This window comes from Amblyomma americanum, chromosome 1 (assembly GCF_052857255.1).
Source record: "Amblyomma americanum isolate KBUSLIRL-KWMA chromosome 1, ASM5285725v1, whole genome shotgun sequence".
Lineage (NCBI taxonomy): Eukaryota > Metazoa > Arthropoda > Arachnida > Ixodida > Ixodidae > Amblyomma > Amblyomma americanum.
This window is the reverse complement of record NC_135497.1, coordinates 122,892,338-122,917,839: the sequence shown is the minus strand read 5'-3', so window position 1 is coordinate 122,917,839 and position 25,502 is coordinate 122,892,338. Positions and strand designations below refer to the sequence as shown.

The window sequence follows — 25,502 nt, the reverse complement described above, 5'->3', positions numbered from 1 at the left end:
AACCCGACCGCGGCGGCTGCGTTTTTATGGAGGCAAAACGCTAAGGCGCCCGTGTGCTGTGCGATGTCAGTGCACATTAAAGATCCCCAGGTGGTCGAAATTATTCCGGAGCCCTCCACTACGGCACCTCTTTTATTGCGAAAGCAATACTGCTCGAGGTTTCCGCTCTTGGCCGTCGTCCCTGAGAATCCATCATTGACCCTTAGCATGACCTATGTGTGACGTCATACCAGCTGTGGAAAAGCGGGGCCCCAACTCGGCTTGTCGCGATCGTCCCAGCGAATCCTCCATGCTGCAGCTGCGCGCCGCTGCCGCGAGGGGCGCTCGCTGTACATGACGTCATGCCAGCTGTGGAAAAGCGCACCCCCCCACCCTACTCGGCTCGTCGCGATCGTCCCAGCGAATCCTCCACGCGCCGCTGCCGTGGGGGAGGCGCTAGCTCTACCTGACGTCATGCCAGCTGTGGAAAAGCGCCCCCCCCCCCCACCCTACTCGGCTCGTCGCGATCGTCCCAGCGAATCCTCCACGCGCCGCTGCCGTGGGGGAGGCGCTCGCTCTACCTGACGTCATGCCAGCTGTGGAGAAGCGCCCCCCCACCCACCCTACTCGGCTCGTCGCGATCGTCCCAGCGAATCCTCCACGCGCCGCTGCCGTGGGGGAGGCGCTCGATCTACCTGACGTCATGCCAGCTGTGGAAAAGCGGCCCCCCAACTCGGCTCGTCGCAGTCGTCCCAGCGAATCCTACACGGTATGTCGGATGATGTGTATAAGGTGAAGCTGCAACGATGTGCTGCAGCTAAGAAGCGGCAGCGTGCGGAAGAAACGGATGAAGAGCGGGAACAACGTTTAGCTAAACGGCGTGCATATTGCAGTCGTTATGGAGAGCGCGAAAGAGACGCAACAACGACAGAACGAAGCGAGCAAGGGACAACGCGCTCAAGAGACGCCAGAAGAACGCGCCGCAAGACTCGAGAAGCGTCGTAACGCAGATGCGGCTAGAAGAAGTGACACCTCCCTTAGTGACTCTTCAACTGCGGAAGAGACCGCTTTGAATTCTCGAGAGCGTCGGTATGAGACGCTGCGTAGACGACGTGCCGAGGAAACGAAGCTTTCGCAATTCGACTTGGGTTAACCAGAGCTAAACCACAGACAGTTTTCTTCTTTCACTCCCTCCTTTTCCCTTCCCTTACGGCGCGGTTCAGGTGTCCAACGATGTATGAGACAGATACTGCGCCATTTCCATTTCCTTTCCCGCCCAAAAAAACAATCATTATTATTATTATTACTACCGCTAAGGCTGTTACTTGTAATGCGTTACCGCCAACACTGGTTGAAAGGAGACGGAGATGAAAGCTGAGAGGAAGGCGAAAGAAAATGAGCATAATAAAAGGAAAAGGGGAGGAGTACAGCGACGCCGTTACGAAGAGTTGGAAATTGCGGCCAATCAGCGTCGTGCCTACGTACAGTACCATAGAACAACCAATGACGATATAGCCCTGAAAAAAAAAAAATTTGCTGCGGGGTAGTCTTGGCGCGTTCGTCGGTGCGAAGCCAATTGTGAGACGGCAGTTGTGTGAAGAAAACATGAGCCGGACATTGCCAAAAATCCCGTGAGTAGTTAAATGTGCTTGTTAGAAGGCTTACGTGCGCGAGGAGGAGGAGGAGGAAAAACTTTATTTATATTTGATATTAAAATGTGTTATAACGGCGGTTAGCGCTGCTCTGAAACCTGCGCCAAGCATATCGGTGATGTCCAAAGCGCACCAAGATGCCGAATCTGTTAGACAAGCACTGCTGATTGAGCCCGTAGTTTTTGACAGCTTTGCTTTTAGCCAGCTTCTTAAAAAGCCCTGCGTACGCGGCTAGGCTTTGTGCCACCTGACGCCAGTCAGCAATTTCCGTCGGGCACGTCGTTGAGCTCTACGAGTCGCTCTGATGTATCAGACTGCGCCTCGGAACGGTGGCAATTCGAGGATGACCATGTTAGGCTTAACCTACAGTTCTAGAACGCAGGTTAGTTTTACCAGACAGGTGAACGAAATATATAATCATGGCGAGCCGCTTGATTCCCCTATTTGGCACCATAATGTTTGTTGCAAAGTGGCCATTACACTAGTAAAAGTTTATTGGTCCTTTGCGGCCGAAACGGAATCGATAGCCTTCGACTCGATTTTGACTACGCTGAGCGACGAGCTCAGATCAGCGTTCGTCGTCTAAGGGTAACGTTAGGCCACACGCCTTAACGATTAACTTGCGTGAACTTGCTGTTGTGGTAGGCTCTGCATTTTTGTACGTACTATGCAGGCAATAAGCATATAGCTTTTTTTTAAAAAAATCGACTTCTTCATGTCACTTAGCTGTTTTTCGCCTCCCTCGTAGGTGGTTCGCAGCGCTGGTTATTTCGTGCATTAGAGTTTACGTTGGCAGTGCCACTTGAAGAACATCCGCAAAGTGATTTGCGAGTGCTACATGTCGTTCATCGCTTGAAGCAACACCTCGGCTGCCAACATCACGGTTCAGCTGCGTACTAAAACATTTCATTTACGTAAGATCGCCATGTGCCGTCTCTCAAAAAGCAGACGGCTCGATGTGGAGCCTACCTTCACTGCCGAGCTACATTTAACACGGAACCTAAACACTGCGCTTTGGTACTATTCATCACTGTTGGCGGTACATTAAGTTATTTTAGTGGTTTAATATCTGCTCTTTTGGCTCGAAGCGACGAACGCAGAACTTTGCTGATGATGGCGCAAGTTTAGATGCAGAAAGGCAACCATGCATCCTCCCGCCGGAGAAGCCCCATCGAAGCGCGCTCGCTTTAACATGAGCTGCTTCCACGGGTACCTTTGAGGATTCGTCGCAACCGTGCTGCAAGGTGAGTCTGTACTTGCAAATTAATTGCATTTGTGTGCCTGAGCGGTAAATGAGCTTGTGAAATATATTACGGATACTTGTTTTGTTTATTCTTAGCGGTTTTAGCCCCGCTCTGGTATGATGCAACAACGGGCGGTCGCCCGTGCGCGCCTGAGCGTCTCTTGCTTTTTTAAGGCGGTGGCGGTTGTGTACTCGGACATGCCGCGCTAGAATGCCAGCATCCGATGATACCGGTTCGGGAGCAGAGCAGGTGTTTCTTTTATAGCGGCACCAATCGCTTCTGTGACGATGCAGCGTTGCGCACAAAATCATGCTGTGTCATCGATGTGCTCTAAAGTGAGTAGGCCCCGTTCAGCAGTTTGTGCTATCGTTCTGCAGTTTCGCGGCAATGTGTACGTACACGCAGCTTGGGGGCTCCTGGGCCGTGTGATTTCCAATGCTTTCGCTTCTATTTTGGGCTCATCACATCTGAGTGTGAATAGCTCTTTGTGCGTAACTTTCACTGCGCCGTGATTTAAAACATAGGCGGCACTTCATCACTTTCTCGATTAGCGAGTATTGAATTGAGGCTACGTTTTTGCGGGGCGGTCGCCCAGAACCGCTTAATTAAGGCATACAGTTAGCTAGATATCGTTTTCTATGTGCCGTTCAACCCGGTGCGCTTTCGGGGTGCCAAATCTAGCTGACTGAAGGAACTGCAGTAAGCCTTTTGTATTCTGTATGCAGGAAAAATGCTGAGGAAAATTTGCACTTGCTGGGCTTATAAAAAGGCTCCCTGATAACGCTTTCTGTAGTGCATTTCACGGAAACCGTGCAGTCTTATGCAAGGTTTAACCGGCATGAGTTGGTTGCTCACTGTGTAGAACAGGCCATTAACACAGGGAAAGCATTTGCGTCTAACTTGAGCCTTTGCTATCATATTGTTGACTGCCAGCTCACTGTTGCCGGCTACTGTACGACTCTTTACTAGTGTGTGCATTGTTGCACATTTGAGTACTTTGTCAGCGGCTGCATTTTTTATTTACCACCATGCTGCATGAGCCCTATAGAAGTAAAAATTCCCTTACATGCTTCAAGCATGCATTATTGTAGCTCCGCTAGGTGTGTCTCAACTGCCTGGGTTTACAACGTATATTTCATTGTTTATCTTACCTAGGCAGATATGTAGATGTGTCATGAAAATGATTTATTTGCATCGTTCCTCACAAATGTGAATGTTGGCGTGTTGGTGTGATTCGCAGCTGCGCCTGCCTCTTTCATTGTTTGCAATATAGTGTGCCAAAAACATGTGGGCGAAAGTAGTGCAATTCTAGTTCTTGAATGAGCTCGGCAGATGTATTTAAAAAAAACTAACACCTATGCAAATGCTGCCTATAAAGCCATTTTGATTTGGTTTTATGAATGGAAGGTAGTTAAAAAGAACAATTTTTTTACTGGAAGTTTTGATATTGCAAATAGAAAACTGCTTATTATTTATTCCCACTGCATTTAACTAAGGGCTGTGTCTAGAGCACACCAGCCAGTGGTAGCGTATTCAACGTTATAATGTTATCCTACAGTGCACGCAGCACACCTACCAGCCACCTCCGATGCTTCTCAACAGCAGTCTGTGTCATCACTTTCTAAGATCAGGTTGGAACAGCATAGCCATCATCTGTCATGCCATGGTACAGCTTTGAGTGAAATAAAAAAAAACGATCTAAAACCTTGTATTGGAATTTAGAGGGCCTATTATTCACTCTGCACATGCATTTCCATTGTTTATGAATTATTCTTTGAGAAGTGAGCTTGCTATTTCTGATGCTTGCAGTGCAACCAGTGTTAATGTGACTGTGAGTGCTGCTTGCACAAGATTACTGTCATGTGTAAGCAGCAACATAGTGCTGTCTCGCGCAAGTATTTTTGATTACTCTGGTGAGCATCTGTGGCCACAACAAAGTGTTCGTCGTCTTAGGCAAAAAACTTATTTAACTTTATCAAGAAGCAGCTGAGCACACAGGACAAGGCTCATGCAATATGGAAATTGTATTTTAATTTAGAACTGAAGTGTTGAAATTCTTCATTGCCTTAAAATAGTTTGTTTTGGTGGTGTTATTACCCTAGTCCGAAAGCGGTGCAACTTTAGAGCTGTGATACTGGCTGCCACTAAAACCTGGGGTTCTATTTTCAGTAGTGTGGTCATTTTTTCTATGACCAAGACGCTCGACAGTGACCAAGGTACTCAACTCGTTAGTGATCTAATCGCAACAAAAGTGTAGTCATTTACATGTTGCCTATCTTGGTCAATCAGAGGATAGGCCATGCAGCCTGTGTCATGCCCCAGGATTCATAAATCTCCAGAACAGGAGCCTTTTTTCTTGTGCGGATATCTAGAGAGTGCATATTTGTTTTCAGGAATCTAAATGTACTGCTATCATACAATGACTGAATTTAATGAAGTACAGACACTTAATTTTAGTTGCATGTTTTCTTCTCTGTAATTATGCTCAAAATATTAGAACATATTGATCACCACGGTGCTTTTTTGCCTATGGCCACAAAATAATTAGTAACTAAATTTCTTCTCTCATACTGTTTTCGTTTCATCAACCCAACGATGGCCGCGAGGGCAAAGGTGACTTTAGATGATGTGAGGCCTGCAATATTCAGTATAATCGCTGGTTAGTTTGTTATCATTTTGGCTCTTGAAGCGGGCTGGCTAAAGCGTTGCAATGAATTAAAACTGTACCACAGATTGTTGAGTAATCTTACAGAGATGGAACTTAATAAAGTTCACGGGAGAATGTGAGTAGGGAAAAGGAGATCACATTAGGACATAAATTCCTGCCTCACGACTGTATAGCAGTGATTTTGTTGTGCTAGATTGGATTGTAGTGGTTGTATTGCAGTTTTTTCATGCCTCAGGTGACCTAGCCCAACCTTTCATGTCACAGCTTTTGTTCAGTTGTAGAAACCGAAACAGCATCAGAAGAAATTCACTTATAAATTATCGGTAGCACACGAATACCAGGGAGTGTTCCCTGTATACTAATTTCAAGAAAGGAAAAACACAAGTGAAATTTTGGTGTCTGTAGACCTTTAAGTTAGCTGTATCAATATGTACTCAAGCAGCGTCTTTACTAATTGTCTCAGGAAAATCATAGAAAGAAAATTATCATGGCCTTCCATCTCTGTAAGAGTGCACATTAGTAGGTATCAGTGTTCCTGCAAATTTGTTAAGCTTCTTCAGCACACTGTACAGTCTGTGGCATCCTTTGTGTAGTACTGTCAAGCAGTGCACACCAATTACTAAACACCGAAATTAGGCAGTAGCCTTCTAGTTAAGGGATCATTACGACTTGCTTTGTTGATCTATGCTGCTTTACTTCTGTGCAATCATTTCCTCTAGAATCTAGCAGCTGGAGTGAAGGTTCCCTTTGTTTGCGGGGCAATGTGCTGCTTGAGAGTTGTACACCAGGGTGATGCAGATTGTACATGTTGCTGTCACTCAGGTGGGCAAATTTGATGAGAGCTAGTCTTTGGGGCTGTTTTTCTGTGCTGCTGTTTTACTTACAAATGTCAGTTGATTCTCTGTGACCCTGCGAGTAAGATGGCCTTATGAAACATTTTTCAGTGACCTTCTTCTGGCGTGCTGCTGCACAAGGGAAATCTCCTGGATGCTCGACAGCTGCAAGAATCCAAAAGGCTGTACACCCTGTACCTAGCACTTGGGATTTGCAAAGAATGTAGAAGCGACTTAAAATGTGCGCTCTGAAGAAGTGTTCACATGATGGGACTGGTCCTTCTGTTGAGTGGCAGCAGGTTATCAAATCTTGAGTTGGACAGTAAAGGCCTACCTTACGCTGTTCTGTATTAACAGGCACCAAAAATATTTCATGTTAATAGTGTGGGAAAATTATAGTAATATTGATGTAATTTTGCCTGTCAAGCTCTAGAGCAAGCCAGAACTGTTAAGTGCTGCAGATTTGGACAATCTTTCCATGATACTTGAGGCTGTGATTTGGGCACGTTGGTAATGATTCATTGTTAAAGAGTGCAGAAAGATAGGACATGTGAAGGAAAGACACGCAACATAGGCGCTGCCTCGTAACTCATTTTTGTTTGGAAAAACAGTCCTTTAAAGTTTCCTTTCCAGAAAAAACACAGCAAGAATCAAACGTAAAAAGGAAAAAAATCAAAAGAAAATTAATACTACTCATCCTACACGACTGTCAAAAAACACGCCCCATTGCTGTGGCGCAACTGCATGTGAAATTTAACTTTCATCTCACTTTCTAACAATCGTCTTTTTTTTTAACTTCATTTATTTATTTATTTACCTACAGCACCACAGTGGCATTACAGTGGGGGGAGTAGGTTGCGCAAAGCAAAAAAATTATCCTCTAACATTCTAACTTCATGTGTGGTTGCACCACAGGGATGTTTTTTTCCCTGTCTTGTATGATGAGTGGTATTTTTTTTTGCTTTTACATTGGTGTTGAGCTTTTCCTGGAAAAGAAAACTTATGAGGACAGTTTCTCTGAACAAAAATCAGTTGTGAGTAAGTGCATGTGTTGTGTGTCTTTTTTTCGCATGTCCCGTCTTCCCACGCTGTTTAACAATGAATTTTTCTGTTGTGGGGGCATCGTCTCTGCGTGATATTTCTCCGAAAAAAGGCCTTGTTCTGTACCTAACATTTTTTTCTTATATTTTCTTAAAGAATACATTTTTTAATAAGTGTATTGCTAGGATTGCTGCTTTTACCCGATCATAGACCACCCGAGTATAATTTCTAAAAGCTTATTTATTTCATTAATGTTAAGTAAATATCTTTGGTAGATGGGTACTTCGGTATTCAGAGCAGTTTGGGGAGGAGGGTGGTGGGGCGAAGTTCTGTTATGACATAACTTAAGCTAAGTAAGATCAGGAATTTCTTTTGTTTCTAAGAGAAAGAGGGACGTTTCTTTGAAATAACCTATGTTGTACATGCAGAGTTTCAGGATTACTTGAAAATATGAGAATTGGTATCTTCTTCGTGCTATCTGTTTTAGGTTTCAATGTGACAATGAGCATTTTGAGTGTGAAATGGCTGTTAATATTTTTGTCAGTGCAGTGTTTTATTAGTGCTCCTGATATTTCGGCACATTCATCACTAGGGCCAAAATAAAGTGAAGGAGCCAGTCTCTTTGGCGCACTGTAAACTCAATGCTCATTTTTTCCTGCAAGGAATAGGCGATTGCTAACCAAGTCTGTAGAAAGAAAGCCACAGATATCATGAAAAGCGAAATAATCTTCTACATTTACATATTTCATATTGTTTTAACTAGGTGGGATAATTCCTTTGTCAGCAGAGAAGTTATGAAAATGCTTGAATATGAGCATATCCCTTTTTTTTTCTCTAATTCCTAAAAAATTTTCGAGGTTTGTTGCCTACCTGTGCACAAATTGCTTTTTCTTTTTAAACTGGTGTTACAACCGCAGCTCCTAAAGTGAAGGCCTGCATGTGAAGAATGTGGCACAAGTGCTCTTTTTAGTCTGTAATAAGCACCTGTTTGCCCAAATGCGCTATGCCACAGATTAAAGGAACCACATGAGAACCCTTTCAGGACATCTAACAAATCAATGGTGCTGTTGCTTACCAGAAGTCTATATCGTGATATTTAACATTCGCTGCCCTGCGTATGCTATTAAGCCATTTCGAGGAGGAAAATGCTGTTTTTCCCATTTGCCTCTCACGTTTCCCATTTACCTGCTACAGCAGCTCGATGCCTCTGGCCACCGAACCCAAGGTTGTGAGATCAAATCCTGGCTAGTGCAGCCCCATTTCGATGGCGGTGAAATACACGAGCACTTGTGTACTGTGGAAGTCATTTTGCACGTTAAACAACCACAGGTAGTCTAAGTGAACCTGGAGCCGTCCACTGCTGCATCGCACACAGCCGACATGCAGAACCACAGTTTGTCCAAACTAATCCGAAGCCCTCCGCTGCACCATGACTCAAAGCCCTCGTGCAGCTTCGGGGCATTAAACTCCAAATGGAGTTTACCTTACATTTTATCATTAATTCACAGGAAGCGACTCCAATGGCCAGATTCCTCCAGAGGTTGGGTTTGTCCGTACTGCTACTTTTTTTTTCACAGTGGAAAAGGTGCTCAGGAATCTCAGTGAACCAACAAGAGCAGACCTTTAGGAACAAACATATGAAGGAAACAAGGGAGTAATTCCATATTTTGGCGCCACTTCTGTTTTTGAAAAAAATAGATCACAGTTTTGCGCTCCACTAGGGCTTGCCTAAGAATCTGCAGGCTAGTGATAGTTACCATCACACAATCTGTCAGCAAGCAGCACCATTACAGGTTTTTAAAATTTGTTGTCATCTATGCTGTTTCGTTATCCTGTGGCATGGCAGGTGTTGGGTAAAGGGCAGGCATTAAAACTAGATTAAAAGATCAGCGATACAGCAAAACAAAGGGATTAATGGTCACCTTGGCCTGCACTTGGAAGCTGCACAGAGCTGTTGACTCGAAAGTTTTCAGATACGTTGCAGATTCAAAATGTGGGCACTCCTTGGTCAGCTTTCCCGCTGTTTTCAATTGGCTGAAGAGCATTCCCACCTTATTATAACAGTGTGCAATGTGTGAAGTATCTCTGCAGCAGCATTTTGGTGGTTTTATTGGGTTTCTCTGTATACATAACATAATTGCACCCACTATTCTGCTGCAGGTTCTCTCATATCATGAATAGCAGGTTACCAATATCCCTCGCGAGAAAGGTGTACAACAGCTGTATCTTACCAGTACTCACCTACGGGGCAGGTGAGAACATGACCGTTCGGAGCTTGTTTTGTCGTGAGCACACTGCGGGTACATTGCATGTAACACATGCATTTTTTTCTGGCATAGAATTTTGGCCCATTCATGGTTATTTCTCTTTGCGCACAAGATATACGGTGGTTGTTATCCTCCCACTGCTTTGTTTACTGTCGAAGCGTAGGTACCAGAAGAAATAAATTAACTCAGGCTCCATTAGGCTACTGAAAATGAGTAAGACAACTGTGCGTTGTGTTGGGTTTTATGGCACATAGGGAACTCAGGCCATCATGTGAAAGGCAACTATGCGAAATGATAATAAAGGTATAACTATTCAAATATTTGGCTTTTACAAGTGTACAACAGCTGTATCTTATCGGTACTCACCTACGGGCAGAAACGTGGCGGCTAACGAAAAGGGTTCAGCTTAAGTTAAGGACAACACAGCGAGCCATGGAAAGGGAAATGATAGGTGTAATGTTAAGAGACCAGAAGCGGGCAGAGCGGGTGAGGGAACAAACGCATGTTAATGACATCCTAGTCGACATCAAGAGGAAGAAATGGGCAGGGCATGTACTGCGAAGGCAAGATAACCGCTGGTCCTTAAGGGTAACGGAATGGATTCCAAGAGAAGGCAAGCGTAGCAGGGGTGGCAGAAGGTTAGGTGGGCGGATGAGATTACGAAGTTTGCAGGCATAGGGTGGGCGCAGCTGGCAAAGGGCAGGGTTAATTGGAGAGACATGGGAGAGGCCTTTGCCTTGTAGTAGGTGTAGTCAGGCTGATGATGATTTTGCTGCAGACGAGATATAAACTAGATTGGCATGTTCGCATGTGCTTACTCCTTCACCTTGTTTTGTCTGGCTTTCGACGCTCATGTACAAAGAAAGTTGAGGCCGCCGCAGTGGCTCAGTGGTTATGGCGCGCGGCTGCTGCCCCGAAAGACACTGGCTCGATCCCAGCTGTCGAATTTCGATGGAGGCAAAATTCATAGAGGCCCGCGTACTGTGCGATGTCAGTGCACGTTAAAGAACCCCAGGTCGATAATTCCGGAGCCCTTCACTACACCGTCCCTCATAGCCCGAGTTTCTTTGGTACGTTAAACCCCCATAAACCAAAGAAGGTTTAATTCTTACTGTGCGGTGTGAAAAATCGCACTTGCAGCTTGTGCAGAGTAAACGAAGTGATGGAGTGAAAGATTATTACCATTATGAGTTCAGTACCTACATAAATCAAAATGGCGCACAACAGTGATGTATTCATGCAATAAAACTTTTATACTTACATAGACGTTCGCCCTGCGTGGTTCTTTGTTTTTTGCAGCTCTTATGCACTGAAGCAAGTGGCAAAGATTTGCGGTGAATATTAAGCAGTTCCTACACATTCGCCTCCAGCTGTCTCGGGGCTCGCTCGATATTGAATGACATTCAGTGTCGAGTAAGCCATGAGCCAGCGGCAGGCCAATTGGACACGGGTGTGTAGCGACTGCTTATTATTCCCTGGGAAGCTCTCGTTTACAACAGTAAAAAGGAGAAGGATCCAAGACAAAGCTGCATTAATACAGCTTGCTATCGGTTACCGGGGCAATGTTGGCGTATGGATGGCCAGAGGTCTCAAAGTGATTGGTTCTTACTTCGGCTGGCACATGATATTGGGCCACTTAGCAAACAATTAAAATTTGGTCTCGGTTGTGTACAGGCTCCTGCTCGGTCCTACTTCGGGAAGCCTGCAAGATGCGTTGGGCCGATGAAGTCGGCCTCTGGGAGGCCGATGTCAATCCCCAACCTCGGCCCAGGGTATTTCAGCAAGGTGGGCCATGCAGTTCTGATTGGCATGCCTATGTAAGGCCGACATCCCGCCGAGCTCGTCTCGCCCCTTGGGGAGGCGTTTGCTGTGCAATGTCAGTGCACATTAGAAAACCACAGACGGTTTAACCCTTTCCCTACCGTGCAAAATGAAAATTGTGCCAAATTTACCGGAATTTTTTTTCCATTGATTTCATATAGCTTTTTTTTTCTGAATAAAAGGGCATCATTCTTTGTAAGCAGTAAGGATTCTTTATTACTCAAACTGCTTAAATAAATTGTTTAAAGAAGGCTTCACTGCATGGCCGCAGTGCATAGCATCTTGCAGTGTATCGATACAGCATCAAAAATGAATATGAAGAAAATTTGTGAACGCACGAAAAACATGCACATGAATAGCGGCTGCTTTTCCGCAGCTCCTAAAGCACAGGACACCTTGGTGTGGTACTTTTCAAAGCAAGGCACGGCACATAGGCCAGCTCCACACTGTTTGCACTAGTATTGCGTTTCCTTTTCTTCTCTGAAGCACCTTTTCCGCCCAACTGGTAGCACACTACACATCTCCGCGTTGGTGTTGCTTTCTTTTCTGTGGGGGGGATTCTTGCGGGGAAATATCTTCCTTGCAACCTCAGCAAGTCGCTTCTTGAGCATTTTCTTTGCTTTGGCCTCCTCTCTTCATCCAGGTTTTTCCTGAGTAGTTATTCCATAAGTTTGACACAAAAATCAAGATGCGTGTCTTTTCCTCCAGACTTCTGGTATAGAAGAAAAGCATTGAAAATTGCCATGTCCATGAGGTGCCAAAAGATTTTCTTGTAGTAGGCCATTTCTGGTGGCAGGGTAATACGATAAATTCTGATCGCATTTGTCCACACCACCCATGGTGTTGTTGTAATCTAATGCAATTGTTGGCTTTGACTTCACTTCATTCTTTTTGTTAACAACCTCCTCCATTGTCGCAGCATGGACAGTACTCGGGAAAGTCACCGTCTTCTTGTCTTGCCATTGCATGGCAAGACACCGCGCTGATAAGCAACTATTTCACCCTCTCGGGGCTTTTGTTTTCTCAATGGAGGCATACTCTTCCGCATGGGCCGGTCTGTCCTGAAAACATGTTCTTTGCTTGATCAATGAATCTGCCAACTCTGGAGAGTTGTAGTAATTGTCCACAGTCACGGTATAGCCCATGTCGAGAAACTGCTCCATCAATGACATGACAACCTTGGTTCCCATCGCCATTGCATTGTCTTGCGGCACTGAACCTTTGCCCGTGTAGAGTATCATATTACAAATGTAACCAGAGCTAGACTTACTGAGGAGGAAAAATTTCGGCCCGAACCTGGCTCATTTCAGAGGCATGTATTGCTTCCACCCAAGTCTACCTTTGAAGAACAAGAGGCTTTTGTCAACAGAAACATCTTGTTCAGGTACATATTCAGAGCGAAACTTGCCATTCAGCTTCTGAAGTACTGGCCATAGCCTTCATGCCTTCGGATTTGGATGGGTTGTCTCATCTATCTCCTCTTCATTATTCACAAAGTAAACGCATGAGCATTTGAATGCGGTTTCGGCTCATTACCTCTCCAAATATTGCCGTACTCAGAATTTCCTTCTTTGACCAGTATAGATGAATCTGTGGTTTTACAATGATGCCTTGCAAAATCACAAGAGCCAGAAACACTTCCATCTCTTGTCGACCTCCCTCAATGGTGAATTTCAGTTGAATCGAAATAACTTTCTGGCATGCCGGTTTGTTTCAGTCACAATTATGTCGAAAATTTCCTCATCAAAAAAAAGTTCAAACCACACCACTATACCTTCAGGGTCAGGCGGAACTTCAGTTATCCCAGGTGTTTGAGAGAACGGGAAACGCGGCAGTGCAGCAGGCGGATTTGACAAATCTATCGGGCGCCACTCACAGGCAGCCGCAAGGTCCTCCGGTCTATCCAAAGAATCTTCGTCGTCAGAGTCCTCGGATGACAACAGGTCACTTTCTATTTCCGAGCACAACTCTACTGAACTCTCATCTGATGTGGAGTCGTCAAAATACTTTCTTTTGTGTGTGCTTTCAGTCACGTGCGGCACAGGGGCAGCCATGTTTCGCGTGCTGCTATCGAAGGCGGGAATATGACGACAGACAACACACAAATGGAAAAACGTGGACAAGTGTGGCCATCTAGTGTCAGAAATCACAGCTAGATGCAATAGGACGAGTATACAGTAGTCGTCATTGGTTCGCTGTGTGAGCAAATTTTGTGCACGATGACTATAGTCGTCATCGGTTACACTGGCGCAAAATTTCATGACGTGTATACTCATCATCGGGAGGGAAAGGGTTAAATTAATCCAGAGCCCTCAATTACGGTGTGCCTTGCCTCTCAACATTTTACAGGGGGCGACGCGTGTGTGGGGAGGGGGCTTTCCATCGTTCTGCATTGCGCTTTAGCGCCTTTAACTGTGCATGGCGTAGATATTGTTGCGGGAAAGAATACATTTATAGCTATGTACACAAGTGAAGTAATAGCTACGAGCGGCACTCAGAACACAGCCAGAACTTCGTTGTCATCTTCGTCCACTCGTTCACTCGCTCAATGTCGTCTACCCGCTTCAATATTTCTAACTGCACTATGCCACACTGTACCGAAGTTTTTGTTGTATGTGTTGCTGTGTGAGCGTTGTGCCATATAAGTCATGTGACCTTTATTGTTCAATGAACTTATGCAGTGGTCTCGTAGCTATTCATAGCAAAACACAGCATGTGATGAGTTGAGTTTTCGGTGCAATAAAGATCGCTATAATATTGACAGTTGCTGTTTCTGCACGTAAATGTGGTGCTGTAATGTGCATCCATTTTCATGCTTGGTTTGCATGTGTGCCAACTAGAGACTTTGTCCGTACCCGTTAGGGTGTCGATACTGTAGCTGCCAATTTAAATGTGAAAGCACACAGGAGAATTTGTAGATGTTTCTGTTGGCAGCAATGCCAAAGTGTCACACAAGGGATGTGGACCCCGGCCTAGGTGTCCTGTCTGCAGGTGCACGCTCGTGTAATATGTCAATGTTTATAGTGCAGGGTAATTATCACGTGCCTAGTCTGTTTCCCAGTAATATGACCTCAACATTAATGGAAGCTGGGCATGTTACTCGTGCAACGCATCCAAAATACGAGTACTCGATGCCCTCTAGAATACTATATATGTGCACTGCTACCAGCTACTTTTGAAAAGCTCCTCCGGCCCTGACCTACTAATGTACTACACGGGTGCAATGAAACGCTTATGTTGGATTGGTGGCAAAAAAAAAATGTATATATACAGGAGGATTTTTTACTGTCCAGCTTCTGTGTCGATTTCAGTTGTTACACATTTTCAGCTTACTGTTTTCGTTAAAAGAAAAAAGAAATGGGTGTACCAAAAGAAAATAAAGAAATGGGTGTACTAAAAAATACGTAGTTTTTTTTTATGTAAGTCTCAACAGATTTTTCAGTGCCCTAACACTAGAGCTTCCACTCAGCCGCTTAGCCATTGTATGTACCATGGCAGGTGACAGTTCAATTAATGACTAGTCGCGAGAGGTTGCTCGGGATTTCACCAGCAGCACCGGTGGCAACACCTGCCATCGCAAGCCAGTGGTGCATCGCTTAACCACTGCACGACTGCGCCAGGAGTGGTATGAGGACTTTCAGGGATCTATGAAATGTAAGATAGAAAATGATAATTGAGAGAATGAACACTGAAATGCTAGCGCGTCTAATTTGCATCTGGTCTAACCGCGCTAAATCGTCGATTTTTTTTTTAAGCCATCAGTACAATCTGTGCCCGTAGATTGCATGGCAAGACAGCTGTACGGGATAAAGTTGAATTAAAAGACGGCTAACTACAATTAACTAATCACCTTTTTATTTCATGTTTTAAAGTGCAAAGTTATATTGCAAAATTGTAGGCCGTCAACACTGAAGCCGAGAGCAGTTTTTAAAACTCCTGATAACTGTTTTGAAAGTTTAAGTTGGCTTTCCCACATTGCACATTGATAAAATGGGGTCGCTGCGCGTGATATCGTCATGGGAATCGTGTCAACATCTTTTACATAATAAAACACATTAACTGCATCTGTATTTCCCGCATCAAAAATTCAACCGCTTTCGATCGTCAGTCAGCGCAGTTGCACGTGCAGCTTGCCCAAACGCGGTCTTGACATCTCGCCAGGCAATGCGAGCATGCGCTTGTTCCATTCGTTTGAGTCGTTGCGAGAAAAGATGCCTCCAGCCATGTTGTGCTTTGTTTGATCTCGGCGGCGCACCATTTGCTTGTGCAGCACCAACAAGGAACGCCAGAAGTGCTCACATATCTTCCATGACTTCCTTGTTCCACGACTGCTTGGCTACTATTTCGAAAAGGACATCAAATGGAGCAGTCCCAAGGACGGCACATTCCGACTCAGGATCGAGCCAACAACTCTCTCCTTGATGGACCGGGATATTTTCCAGGTGACGCGCGCACTGCGCCATGCTCGTGTACTTGTGGGGATAGCTTGCACGTGCACAATTCATGCGTGTTGTGCGTCCTGGTAGCTCTCAAAATGACACCAGGCAGCCAGAAAAAAAAAGCAAGAAAAACAGTGACAGTTCAGACATCAGCAGTTCTGCTGACAGTGTACACAGAGCTGCGCGCATGCACGCAATAAAGGCTCCCTGACTTCAAGCAATAAGCTGCCATCGGGCCGTTGTTACCTTTGGCCTTAACTGCTTCAAGCAACTGCTTTAATATATTGAGGGCAAATGCAGTAGGCAAACTTCCTTCCTCGTGGACGCAGTGTTCTGCACGTGCGTGTGTGCATGCGTGCAAAATGAAATGAGCATGCAGCAATAAAAGTGATAGGGATGGGGCTCTTAAGGAAGTAACAAAAACCCAGCAATCTCTGAAAAAAAGAGCTCTAAAGTACAGACCACTTACTGTTATCTGTTTAGCAAAGGGCTCAGTTCCTTTCCCTAAAAAAAAACTATGCTTTCCTTGGTTTCATAAACTGTTGGCTGCTATATATGTGCAATTTTATTTGTGTATGTGTTTTGACTATATATATATATATATATATATATATATATATATATATATATATATATATATATATATATATATATATATATATATATATATATATATATATATATATATATATATATATTTGCAACTAAAGTTTTGGTTTGGGCTAGTGGTTTGTGTTTCTTGAAAACATAGCGCAAAAGGACAAGGATTACACAAGACTGGCGCTAGCCCCGCCGGTCTCATCTGTTGTGCCGTCGTTCTCTTTTTTTTTTTGCTGTTTCCTAGATGTATGGTATGTGTGTATATGTAATATATATGTCCACAGAAGTTTTGCGGCATGAGGGCTGCAAAAAAGCTTCATTTTCTTGAAGTCTAAGCATGCAGCTGCAAACAGAAGGGTGCGCTCTGCCCTGCATACCTGCATAGTGTACCTTTCAAAGGGAGGCTACACCTCAGGCAGCAAAAATAGTCTGCTTTTTTGTAAGTTCTATGTTCTACGTAAAGCAATTAAACCTTTGAACTAGTGAAGATATGTGAAAATTTTAAATTGGGAAGCAGTTTTGTGTCCAGTTAAGCACCTAAATATACAGTCCCAGACAAGAAAAAAGGATATTTTGACATTTTTTTACTTCACTCTGAACGAAATCCTCCAAACATTGAAAAAATAAGGGGAGAGTAAAAGTATAAATGCTTGTACATGGTACATGCAAGACATGGTCAAATGAAGCACTTATGCCACAGTAATGTTGAATCTCATGCTTTTTCTTTAGTGCTTTAAACAACATACATATTTGAATGCAGATATACAGTCATGGACAAAAGTTTGCAGGATGCAAATTCATGGCACATAGTTCATTTCTGCTTGGTCAGGCAAAGAACATCAGTGTGGGCCACAGATGCATGAGGAAACACATGCATATTACATCTACTTGAAGAAATACCAGCTCACATGGCTTGTGACGCAGTGCAGAAATAAATGTTTTTCCATGAATCCGCATCCTGCAGACTGTCCACGACTGTACTTTGGATGAAAATTTAATGTCACCAAGTACTTCATTTATAGAAATACTGCACTTTTGAAGGTCAGCTTCTCTGATACAGAAATTGAAATGTTGATTATGTTTCACTTTGTTATTATTACCAGATTCACTCTAAACAAGTCTGCATTAGTTTTATTGTTACGAGTCCTTTTTTTTATAGTTGGTAATACCTAACTGAGTAGGTGAGTACCAGCAAGATACAGCTGTTGTATACTTTTCTCTTGAGAGATACTGACAAACTGCCATTCATGATCTGAGAGAACCCGCCATATGCTCTCCACACCATTCTTATTCTTCTAGTTATTTCCCTCTCATGATATAGATCAGCAGCCACTACCGCCTTAAGTCGACATATTCCCATACCACTTCCAGCACCTCGCTACTAATTATGAACTGCTGTTTCCTTGCAAGACTGTTGAACATTACTTTGGTTTTCTGCATGTTAATTTTAAGACCTACCGTTCTGCTCTGCCTGTCTAACTCAATTATCATTCTTATACATGAAATGATATACATGATACATAATAAATGATTATACATGATAAATGATGATATACATGATAAATTATAAATGCTTACACGGAATAAGCTTTGTGATCAGCTAAGCATACGACAAAGCTCTTTTTGTATAAGTATTTAAATACCTTAGCTGGCCACCTTTTATCATCCAGTTTCCTCAAACATTCTTCATATAATATTTTACTCTAAGCTTCCCATCCTTCGAACGATACCCAGCCCATATCCCCTGTACCACTTCATTTGTGGTTTTGCCATGGGCACTTAGTGCTAATCTTCCAACACCTCTTTGATTTATTTTTAATCTCAGCTGAACGTCTGCCCTTAGGCACAAAACCACATTCCCGAAAGTAAGCCCTGACACCATTTTTCCTTTCCAAATACCTCTCAGTACTTCATATTTGTTGTACACCTATAATGCCCTATGTTTCATTATCATGGCAACTTTTCGCCCTAACATTGTGTTTGTGTTCTTCCGTGTGTATCTGTCCTACCCATACCCCAAGAAATTGGTGCTCTGCCACACTGGGTATTTCATGGCCTTGTATTGTAAGCACCTGATCATTTCAATCATTGAAAATCATCAGACCTGACCTAATTGCACTAAAACTGAAGCCTAGAGCATCTCCTTCATCTCCACAAGAAATAACCAGAGTTTGCAAATCTTCCTGGCTGTCCACTAACAGTACTGTAGCGTCTGCATACATTAAATCGGGGAGCCACTGCTCTACGACGTCTCCGCCTATACTGTACAACAGATTATACATTAAATCGGGGAGCCACTGCTATACGACGTCTCCGCCTATACTGTACAACAGATTATAACCTAAATTACTTTCTTTTAGCCTTCTTTCCATGAAAGCATGAACAGCAGCGATAATAGAGGATAACCTTGTATTAATCTTTAGTGTACCTACACAGTTGTTCTTATCCTTTCTCATGTAATTTCGACTTTATTATCTCAGTATATTTTCTAAGGAATCAATTATTTCGTCATGACTGATACGTTCATCTTTTAGTATGTTCCACAGGAGTTCCCTGTTTATGTTGTCATCCAGGAAGGCTAAATTCAGAGGTCTGTTTTCCATTTTAACTATTTTTATGCATTGGGTAAGCACAGACAGGCTATCATCTAAGCACCTACCACTTCTGAACCTGTTCTGAAATTCTCAGAGTATCTTATTACTTTCTACCGATGACTGCATTTTTAATTTCACCACCTGCATTGCCAGCATGTATGTATATAACAGATGTTACCGTAATTGGCCTGAAGGATTTTATTTGCATCCTATCTGCTTTTTCTTTATCAATAAATTCATGTTACTCTGTCACCAGCTGTTCGGAATTTGCTTATTTGTTATAACTGTTTCCAATCTTTTAACATTTCCTTGCTTGTTGGACCAAGTTCATTAATCATCTTGATTGCAATTTCATCTATCCCTGTGGATGTACATTTAGGAATATTTGCTTCCGCCTTTTTTCAGTCAAGATTGGTGGTCAGTTCTAAACTCCTTTCTATCATGCTGTCCTGTGTTGCTCCCTCATTTGGGGAGATTACCCTATCGTCGCTCCTAAATGGTTTTGGTTTATGCGAGTTTAACGTCACAAAGTGACTCAGACTATGAGGGATGCCGTAGTGAAGGGCTCCGGAAATTTCTACCACCTGGTGTTCTTTATCGTGCACTGACATCGCACAGTACACGGGCCTCTACAATTTCGCCTCCATCAAAATTCGACCGCCGCGGCCGGGATCGAACCCGCATCTTTCGGGCCAGCAGCCGAGCGCCATAACCACTCAGCCACCGCGGTGGCCCTATTCCTAAATGACTCAGCTATAACTGAGGTAATCCAGTTCACAGCATCGCCTCCCTTTAAACATTTTCCCTTGGCACCTTGAATTCGTTCCTGCTTTCTTTGATCCTTTTTACCCAGCCAGTTTATGTGGTTCCAGAATTTTCTTGGCCCACCTTTAGTTGTATCGCGAACTTCAGCCATCACATACCACAAATGCATGCGATATTGCATACCACAAATGTTGAAATACTTTGGTTAGTTGTGCACTTATGTTGTACTATTCTAATTGGTGCAGTCTGCAGGCTGCCAAGTGCTGATGTCCCTGCACTGAAATCTTTGCATGATTTCATGCTGCACTGCAAGCGTTACATTCATATTGTCCAATGTGAGAATTTTAAAGTTCCCAAAATCAACTGGAGCGGGCCCAAAGTGTCATGTCTTGTCACCATTCGAAATTCATACTAGACATTGCATTTTATTTTAATTTAAAGTAAGCCATAGAAATACCCACATGCACAACTCCCAGTGCCAGTTCACTACTTGATCTTGTCTTAACTTTCAACAAAATTGTTGAACTAGGCTCAATAGCTGCTATAGCCAGAATATTGAACCACAGAACTGTTCTTTTCACGAGCCACATGGACTCAGCGATCCAAAAGACCACAAAAACATTTTTCAACTTTAATATGTCTAAGACCTAAGCATTCTAGATTTTTTGGAGCAAAACTTTGACACTGTTATGCACAAACAAGCAGCTAGCACTGCAAGTGTTAATCAATGATGGATTTTTGTTTTAGAGTATCATACAAGTGCATCGAAATATATATGGCAAAAACCACATAAAGCAAACAAGGCGAAACTCATGGATCACATCTGACATCCTACACTTGAAGTGCCGCATTAAATGTCACACTCGGGCACTAAAATGATAAGGGTAAGCTTCACCTCCTGCACAGTGAACTTCCCTCAAGGGTTAAATTGTCAAAAATACTCGCTGTGCAAGGTCCGTATGCAGTTTTCTTCAAATTGAACCAGTAACGAAATTAAGCATTAATAACTCTGTAGAAACTGATTACTGCATAGCTCCTACTTTCAATGACTGCTTTTCATTCATTTATCTTCCTTGTAGTCATTAAGTCACTGTATTTGAACAGACTGCATTTGAAGTACCAAATCTCACTATCAGTGACCAAGGTGTATTTTTGGCAGCGCTGAACCTAAACACTTTAAGAATTCTACAGGTCCAGATAGCTTACTAAATATCAGGAACTATAGAACAGTGGGGGCAAGAGTGGAAGTTGCCCCCCCCCCCCCCCCCGACATTCTTTAGAAAAGGCAGTGCCCCCCCCCCCCCCCCCCTCCCTGTCTGCAATTGCTAGCACTAGGATCAAGTTTGTGACAAAACGCTCTAATTCTAGGATGTTATTAATGTAAAGCACAGCGGGGCTGAGCTTATTGGCATCATGGCTTCATAAAGCATCTTGTTTGGGTAACCTAAACCACTCATGTTCATGACCTTTGTTCATGAGCATGGTTCGCAGAATTTAAACAGACTGCACGCATACTTTTCTGATGAAGTCGATCACTCCTTGTGTGTGCATGCTTATAAAGCTGCCCATTTCAATTTAGACTTCCTGTGCATTGTCGAGGCTCATGTTTGTGGGCTAGTTTGGGTCAGGGGCCTCGTGAAAATTTCTTTAGGGCTTGGGCCCTGATCTTAACAGCAATAACAAATACGCCTTTCAACAGTGCAAAATAAGAAAAATGCAAATATAGTTTAATGAAAATAAAATAAAACATGAAATACATAAATAGCAAAATAAACTCAAAGCCTTGCCACCCCTTCCCCCCCCCCCCCCCCCCACTCCAATAAAAGTTCCGGAGTCCCTGCCAAACATGTTCCTTCACAGATACACAGAGTGTTGTGTGAAGTACCTTTACGCTATATTTAATGAAAGTTTGTTAAAAGTAGAAATTCCCAGAGATTCCAAAACGGCTAAGGTAGCACCTGTTCATAAATCAGGCGATAAACTTAGAACTATAGACCAGCCTCCTTATTCCGCTTTTGCAGCAAAGTTAATACATTGTTTTCAAGTGCTCAACGTGGGTTTCACCATGATCTGGCAATAGTAACTCAACTTAACCACACAATGAATGAATTTATGGAGCTACTAGATAAAGATGAGCAAATGAGATGTTTTTCTGAACTTCAAAAAAGGTCTTGACCGGGTTTTCCATAGCAGCTTATTATGAAAGTTTTGCTTTCTTTTAAAGAATGACCGAATCAGCAACTGGATTGAAGTGTATCTTTCACAGTGCCACCAGTATATGTTCAGATAGGTAACTTCCCTTTGCACCTGACATCAACTATTTATTTACCTTAATGTCCAGCAGTTTAATTCACCAGTCAGGTGTCATTTTTTAGTATGCTAGCTAGCCCTAAAATCCCCAATCTCAGATTTCACCGATGTTTGTCTGACTGAAACCTCTGGCAGGTTGCCCACCTGCCACAGTGAGCATGTGGCAACCTGCCCACCGGGTTATGGGCAACCTGCGAGCAGGCTTTATAGTTAACTATGCAAAACACTCTGTGAACGCGAGTGGATTTTGAAACAGATCAGCTTTGCTGGCTACTGTAGTACACAGCCAAACATCCAGCGTGTTTAACTCCCAATCTCTTTCACTGAGCTTTGGATGTCACAGTCTACATCAACTTCCATCCATGCACAATGGATCTAGAATGCACCACTATTGCATTGCCCTCTTAAACCAAGCCTTCAACCAAAACCAAAGTGAAAACAAAAGTGCAAGCACACCTAATTTACATTTGGCCTAACCACGCTAAATCATCCATCATTTTTTTGCCAATGACTGTATAGCGTACCTGAAGATTCAGGCACCTGCAGACCAACTAATCTTGAATGATTTCTTGGCTTCAATTAAAAATTGATGTTCTCCATGGCACATGAACCTAAATAACCTTGAATGTGTCCAAATATCCATAACTCGTAAAAAGAACCCATTATATTAATGTACACTTACAAAATAAACCACGCAGCAAAACTGTTGCTGCATTCAAATACCTGGAATACATATCATTTATACACTAAACTCGAGTTCTCTCATAAAACGCAATGTCTCGGTAGCTTCAAAGAAGTCCTGGCTCTTAAGCATCATATTGCAAACTAGACATCTGAAACCATGCTCGTGGCATACATGTCATTAAGAAGACCCTTAATAAAATATTCAATATCGTTTGGGGCCTGTCGTTTGGGGCCAGGCATTAATGCCATCAAAAGCGTTCAGAGATGAGATTTACCTACAATGTGTGTGGCAGGCACATATACCGGTTAGTTATCTCGGGGAAGGAAACAGTATTTCAACATATGAATTGCAACAACACATTCATTGGCTGCGAATGCTCTATAATATAACCAAGGATAGCACAAAATTGGATATTAACACATTTATTTATTTACTTATTTATTTATTTGTTTGTTTTTGTATCCTACCTTCAGGGCTTACAAAAGCATTGTAGGGGGGTCTGCAATTTCATTAAGAACAGAAAAAAATAATAAAGAAGAAAATAAAAGCAACAACGAACAAAAAACAACAAAAAATGGCATGTATCCAAAGCGCGCGGGTAGGTTTCATATACGCAATAGATTAGTTGAACAGAATGCAGCATAAAGTTAGGTGCTTTCACATCATTGTATTAAAAAAAATGAAGGAACTGTCATACAGAACATGACAAATGCCAAGTGCGAGTAATGAAAAAAAAAGGACTTCAGAATATGTTGTAAGTGAAGTATGAAAGCGGTGGTTGTCGGTGATAGCAACGAGGGCAGCAGGTAGGTGGTTCCAGTCACGGGACGTTTTTGGTAGAAATGAATGTGCATACGCCATGGTGTTTTGGCGAAGTATGGTGACTTTATAGCAATAATAGACACGTGCAGAAACATGAGCGGCATCTATGATCAGGCACGATCTGAGTTGCTCGTTATGATGATAAATCTTATGGAAGAGGCAAATAAGAGAAATCTTGCGACTGACAGTGAGAGGGGACAAATTTAGACTTTGTTTCATGTTAGTGGCGCTTGCCGTGCAGTGCTAATTATTAAGGATAAAACGAACAGAGCGATTTTGTACACTCTCCAAGGTTTTATTCAGTGATGCATGGCCAGAGTCTCATATGGATGAAGAATACTCTAGATTGGGTCGGACATAGGTAGTATAGCTGTTTTTTCGGTGAAGATGGAGCTAGTCAAAAGTTACGTTTTAGATACCCAAGCATGCAATTGGCTTTGGATGTTATGTAGTTAATATGAATCTCCCAGGAAAGGTTATTCGTAATGTGTACTCCAAGGTACTTATAAGTTGAAACGGAGTCAAGTGGAGAATGATTAATAGAATAACTGGGACAGGATGATTGACTACGGGAAATTCGCATTGTTTTGCATTTTGCAGCATTCATTTCCATCTGCCAAAAGAGCACCAAGAAGTGATAATATTTAAGTCAGTCTGGAGTAATGTCACATCAAAAGCAATAATTATTTTACAGTAGATTACACAGTCATCAGTGAAAAGACAAATAGAGCTAGAGACACAGTTGGGTAAGTCATTATTATAAATAAGAAAAAACAATGAAGCCAAGACAATGAAGCCCTGAGGCACTCCTGATTAGATGGGTACCTCAAGGGAGTCGGTATCGTTAGCTGTGACACACTGGTTGAGGTTAGAAAGAAATGCGATTATACACTTAAGTACTACAGGATCTACGTTAAGGCAACTGGGTTTTAGTATAAGAAGTTGATGAGTAATCTTATCAAAAGCCTTAGAAAAATCTAGAAACGCACAATCAGTAGTGAACACTGAGTCTAAAAAGGAATGTAGATCATTGGTGAACGTAAGTAGCTGTGTTTCGCACGAGTATAATTTGCGGAACTATGCTGTAAGGGATGGAAAAACCGTTTTGATTCGAGAAAGTTGACAAGGTTGGTGAAGATTATGTGCTCAAGTAATTTGCAGGGTATTGATGTCAAGGAAATGGGGCGATAGTTAGATGGTTTGTGTGAGTGGCCAGTTTTGGAAAGAGGAGCAACTTTGCCTGTTTTCCAGTCTTTGGGTAGACTGCTCTCGTTAAGTGATATGGTAAAAATGAAGCTTAATAAAATAGAGCAGTATTCTGTAGTGTTCTGAAGTAGTTTTGATGTGACTCCATCGACACCGCATGACGATGATTGTTTCAGTTGACTAATGATAGCTCTGATTCTGGCGTGATCAGAAGGAATGGGGTCCATCGGGGAAAAGTGAGCACAAGGGAAAAACGGGTATTGTGTGGCTGATGGACTATTGAACGAGATAAATTTTCAGGGACCTTTTTGCCAGATTTGTCAACCAGAATGATTGTTCGATCATTCGTTGGAGCTCTTTACTATGTCCCAAAATTTTTTCGGATTTCTACTAATTAGAGGAAGTGTGGTGTTAACGAAATTGAATTTTGCTGTTTTCAGAGCGTTTATGTAGCTTTTTGCTACCTGATTGTATATTGATCATCAGTTAGGGCTACATCTCATTTTAGCTTGGCGAAAGAGCCTTTTTTTCTCATTGGATGAGCATTTTAGATAAGTGTTGTACTAGGGGGCGTTG

At 42.9% G+C, this 25,502-nt stretch overlaps 1 protein-coding gene across 4 annotated transcripts in view; it reads left to right on the top strand.

The window, feature by feature from the left end:
• Positions 1-1,563: 1,563 nt before the first annotated feature.
• Positions 1,564-25,502, top strand: part of LOC144113581 (uncharacterized) — a 36,778-nt gene continuing 12,839 nt past the window's right edge. For all 4 annotated transcript variants that reach the window (XM_077646738.1, XM_077646739.1, XM_077646736.1 and 1 more), the window contains exons 1-2: positions 1,564-1,610; positions 15,776-15,947. In XM_077646738.1, the coding sequence (XP_077502864.1) occupies positions 1,585-1,610; positions 15,776-15,947 (198 nt within the window). In that variant the 5' untranslated portion in view covers positions 1,564-1,584. The remainder of the gene's footprint in view (positions 1,611-15,775; positions 15,948-25,502) is intronic.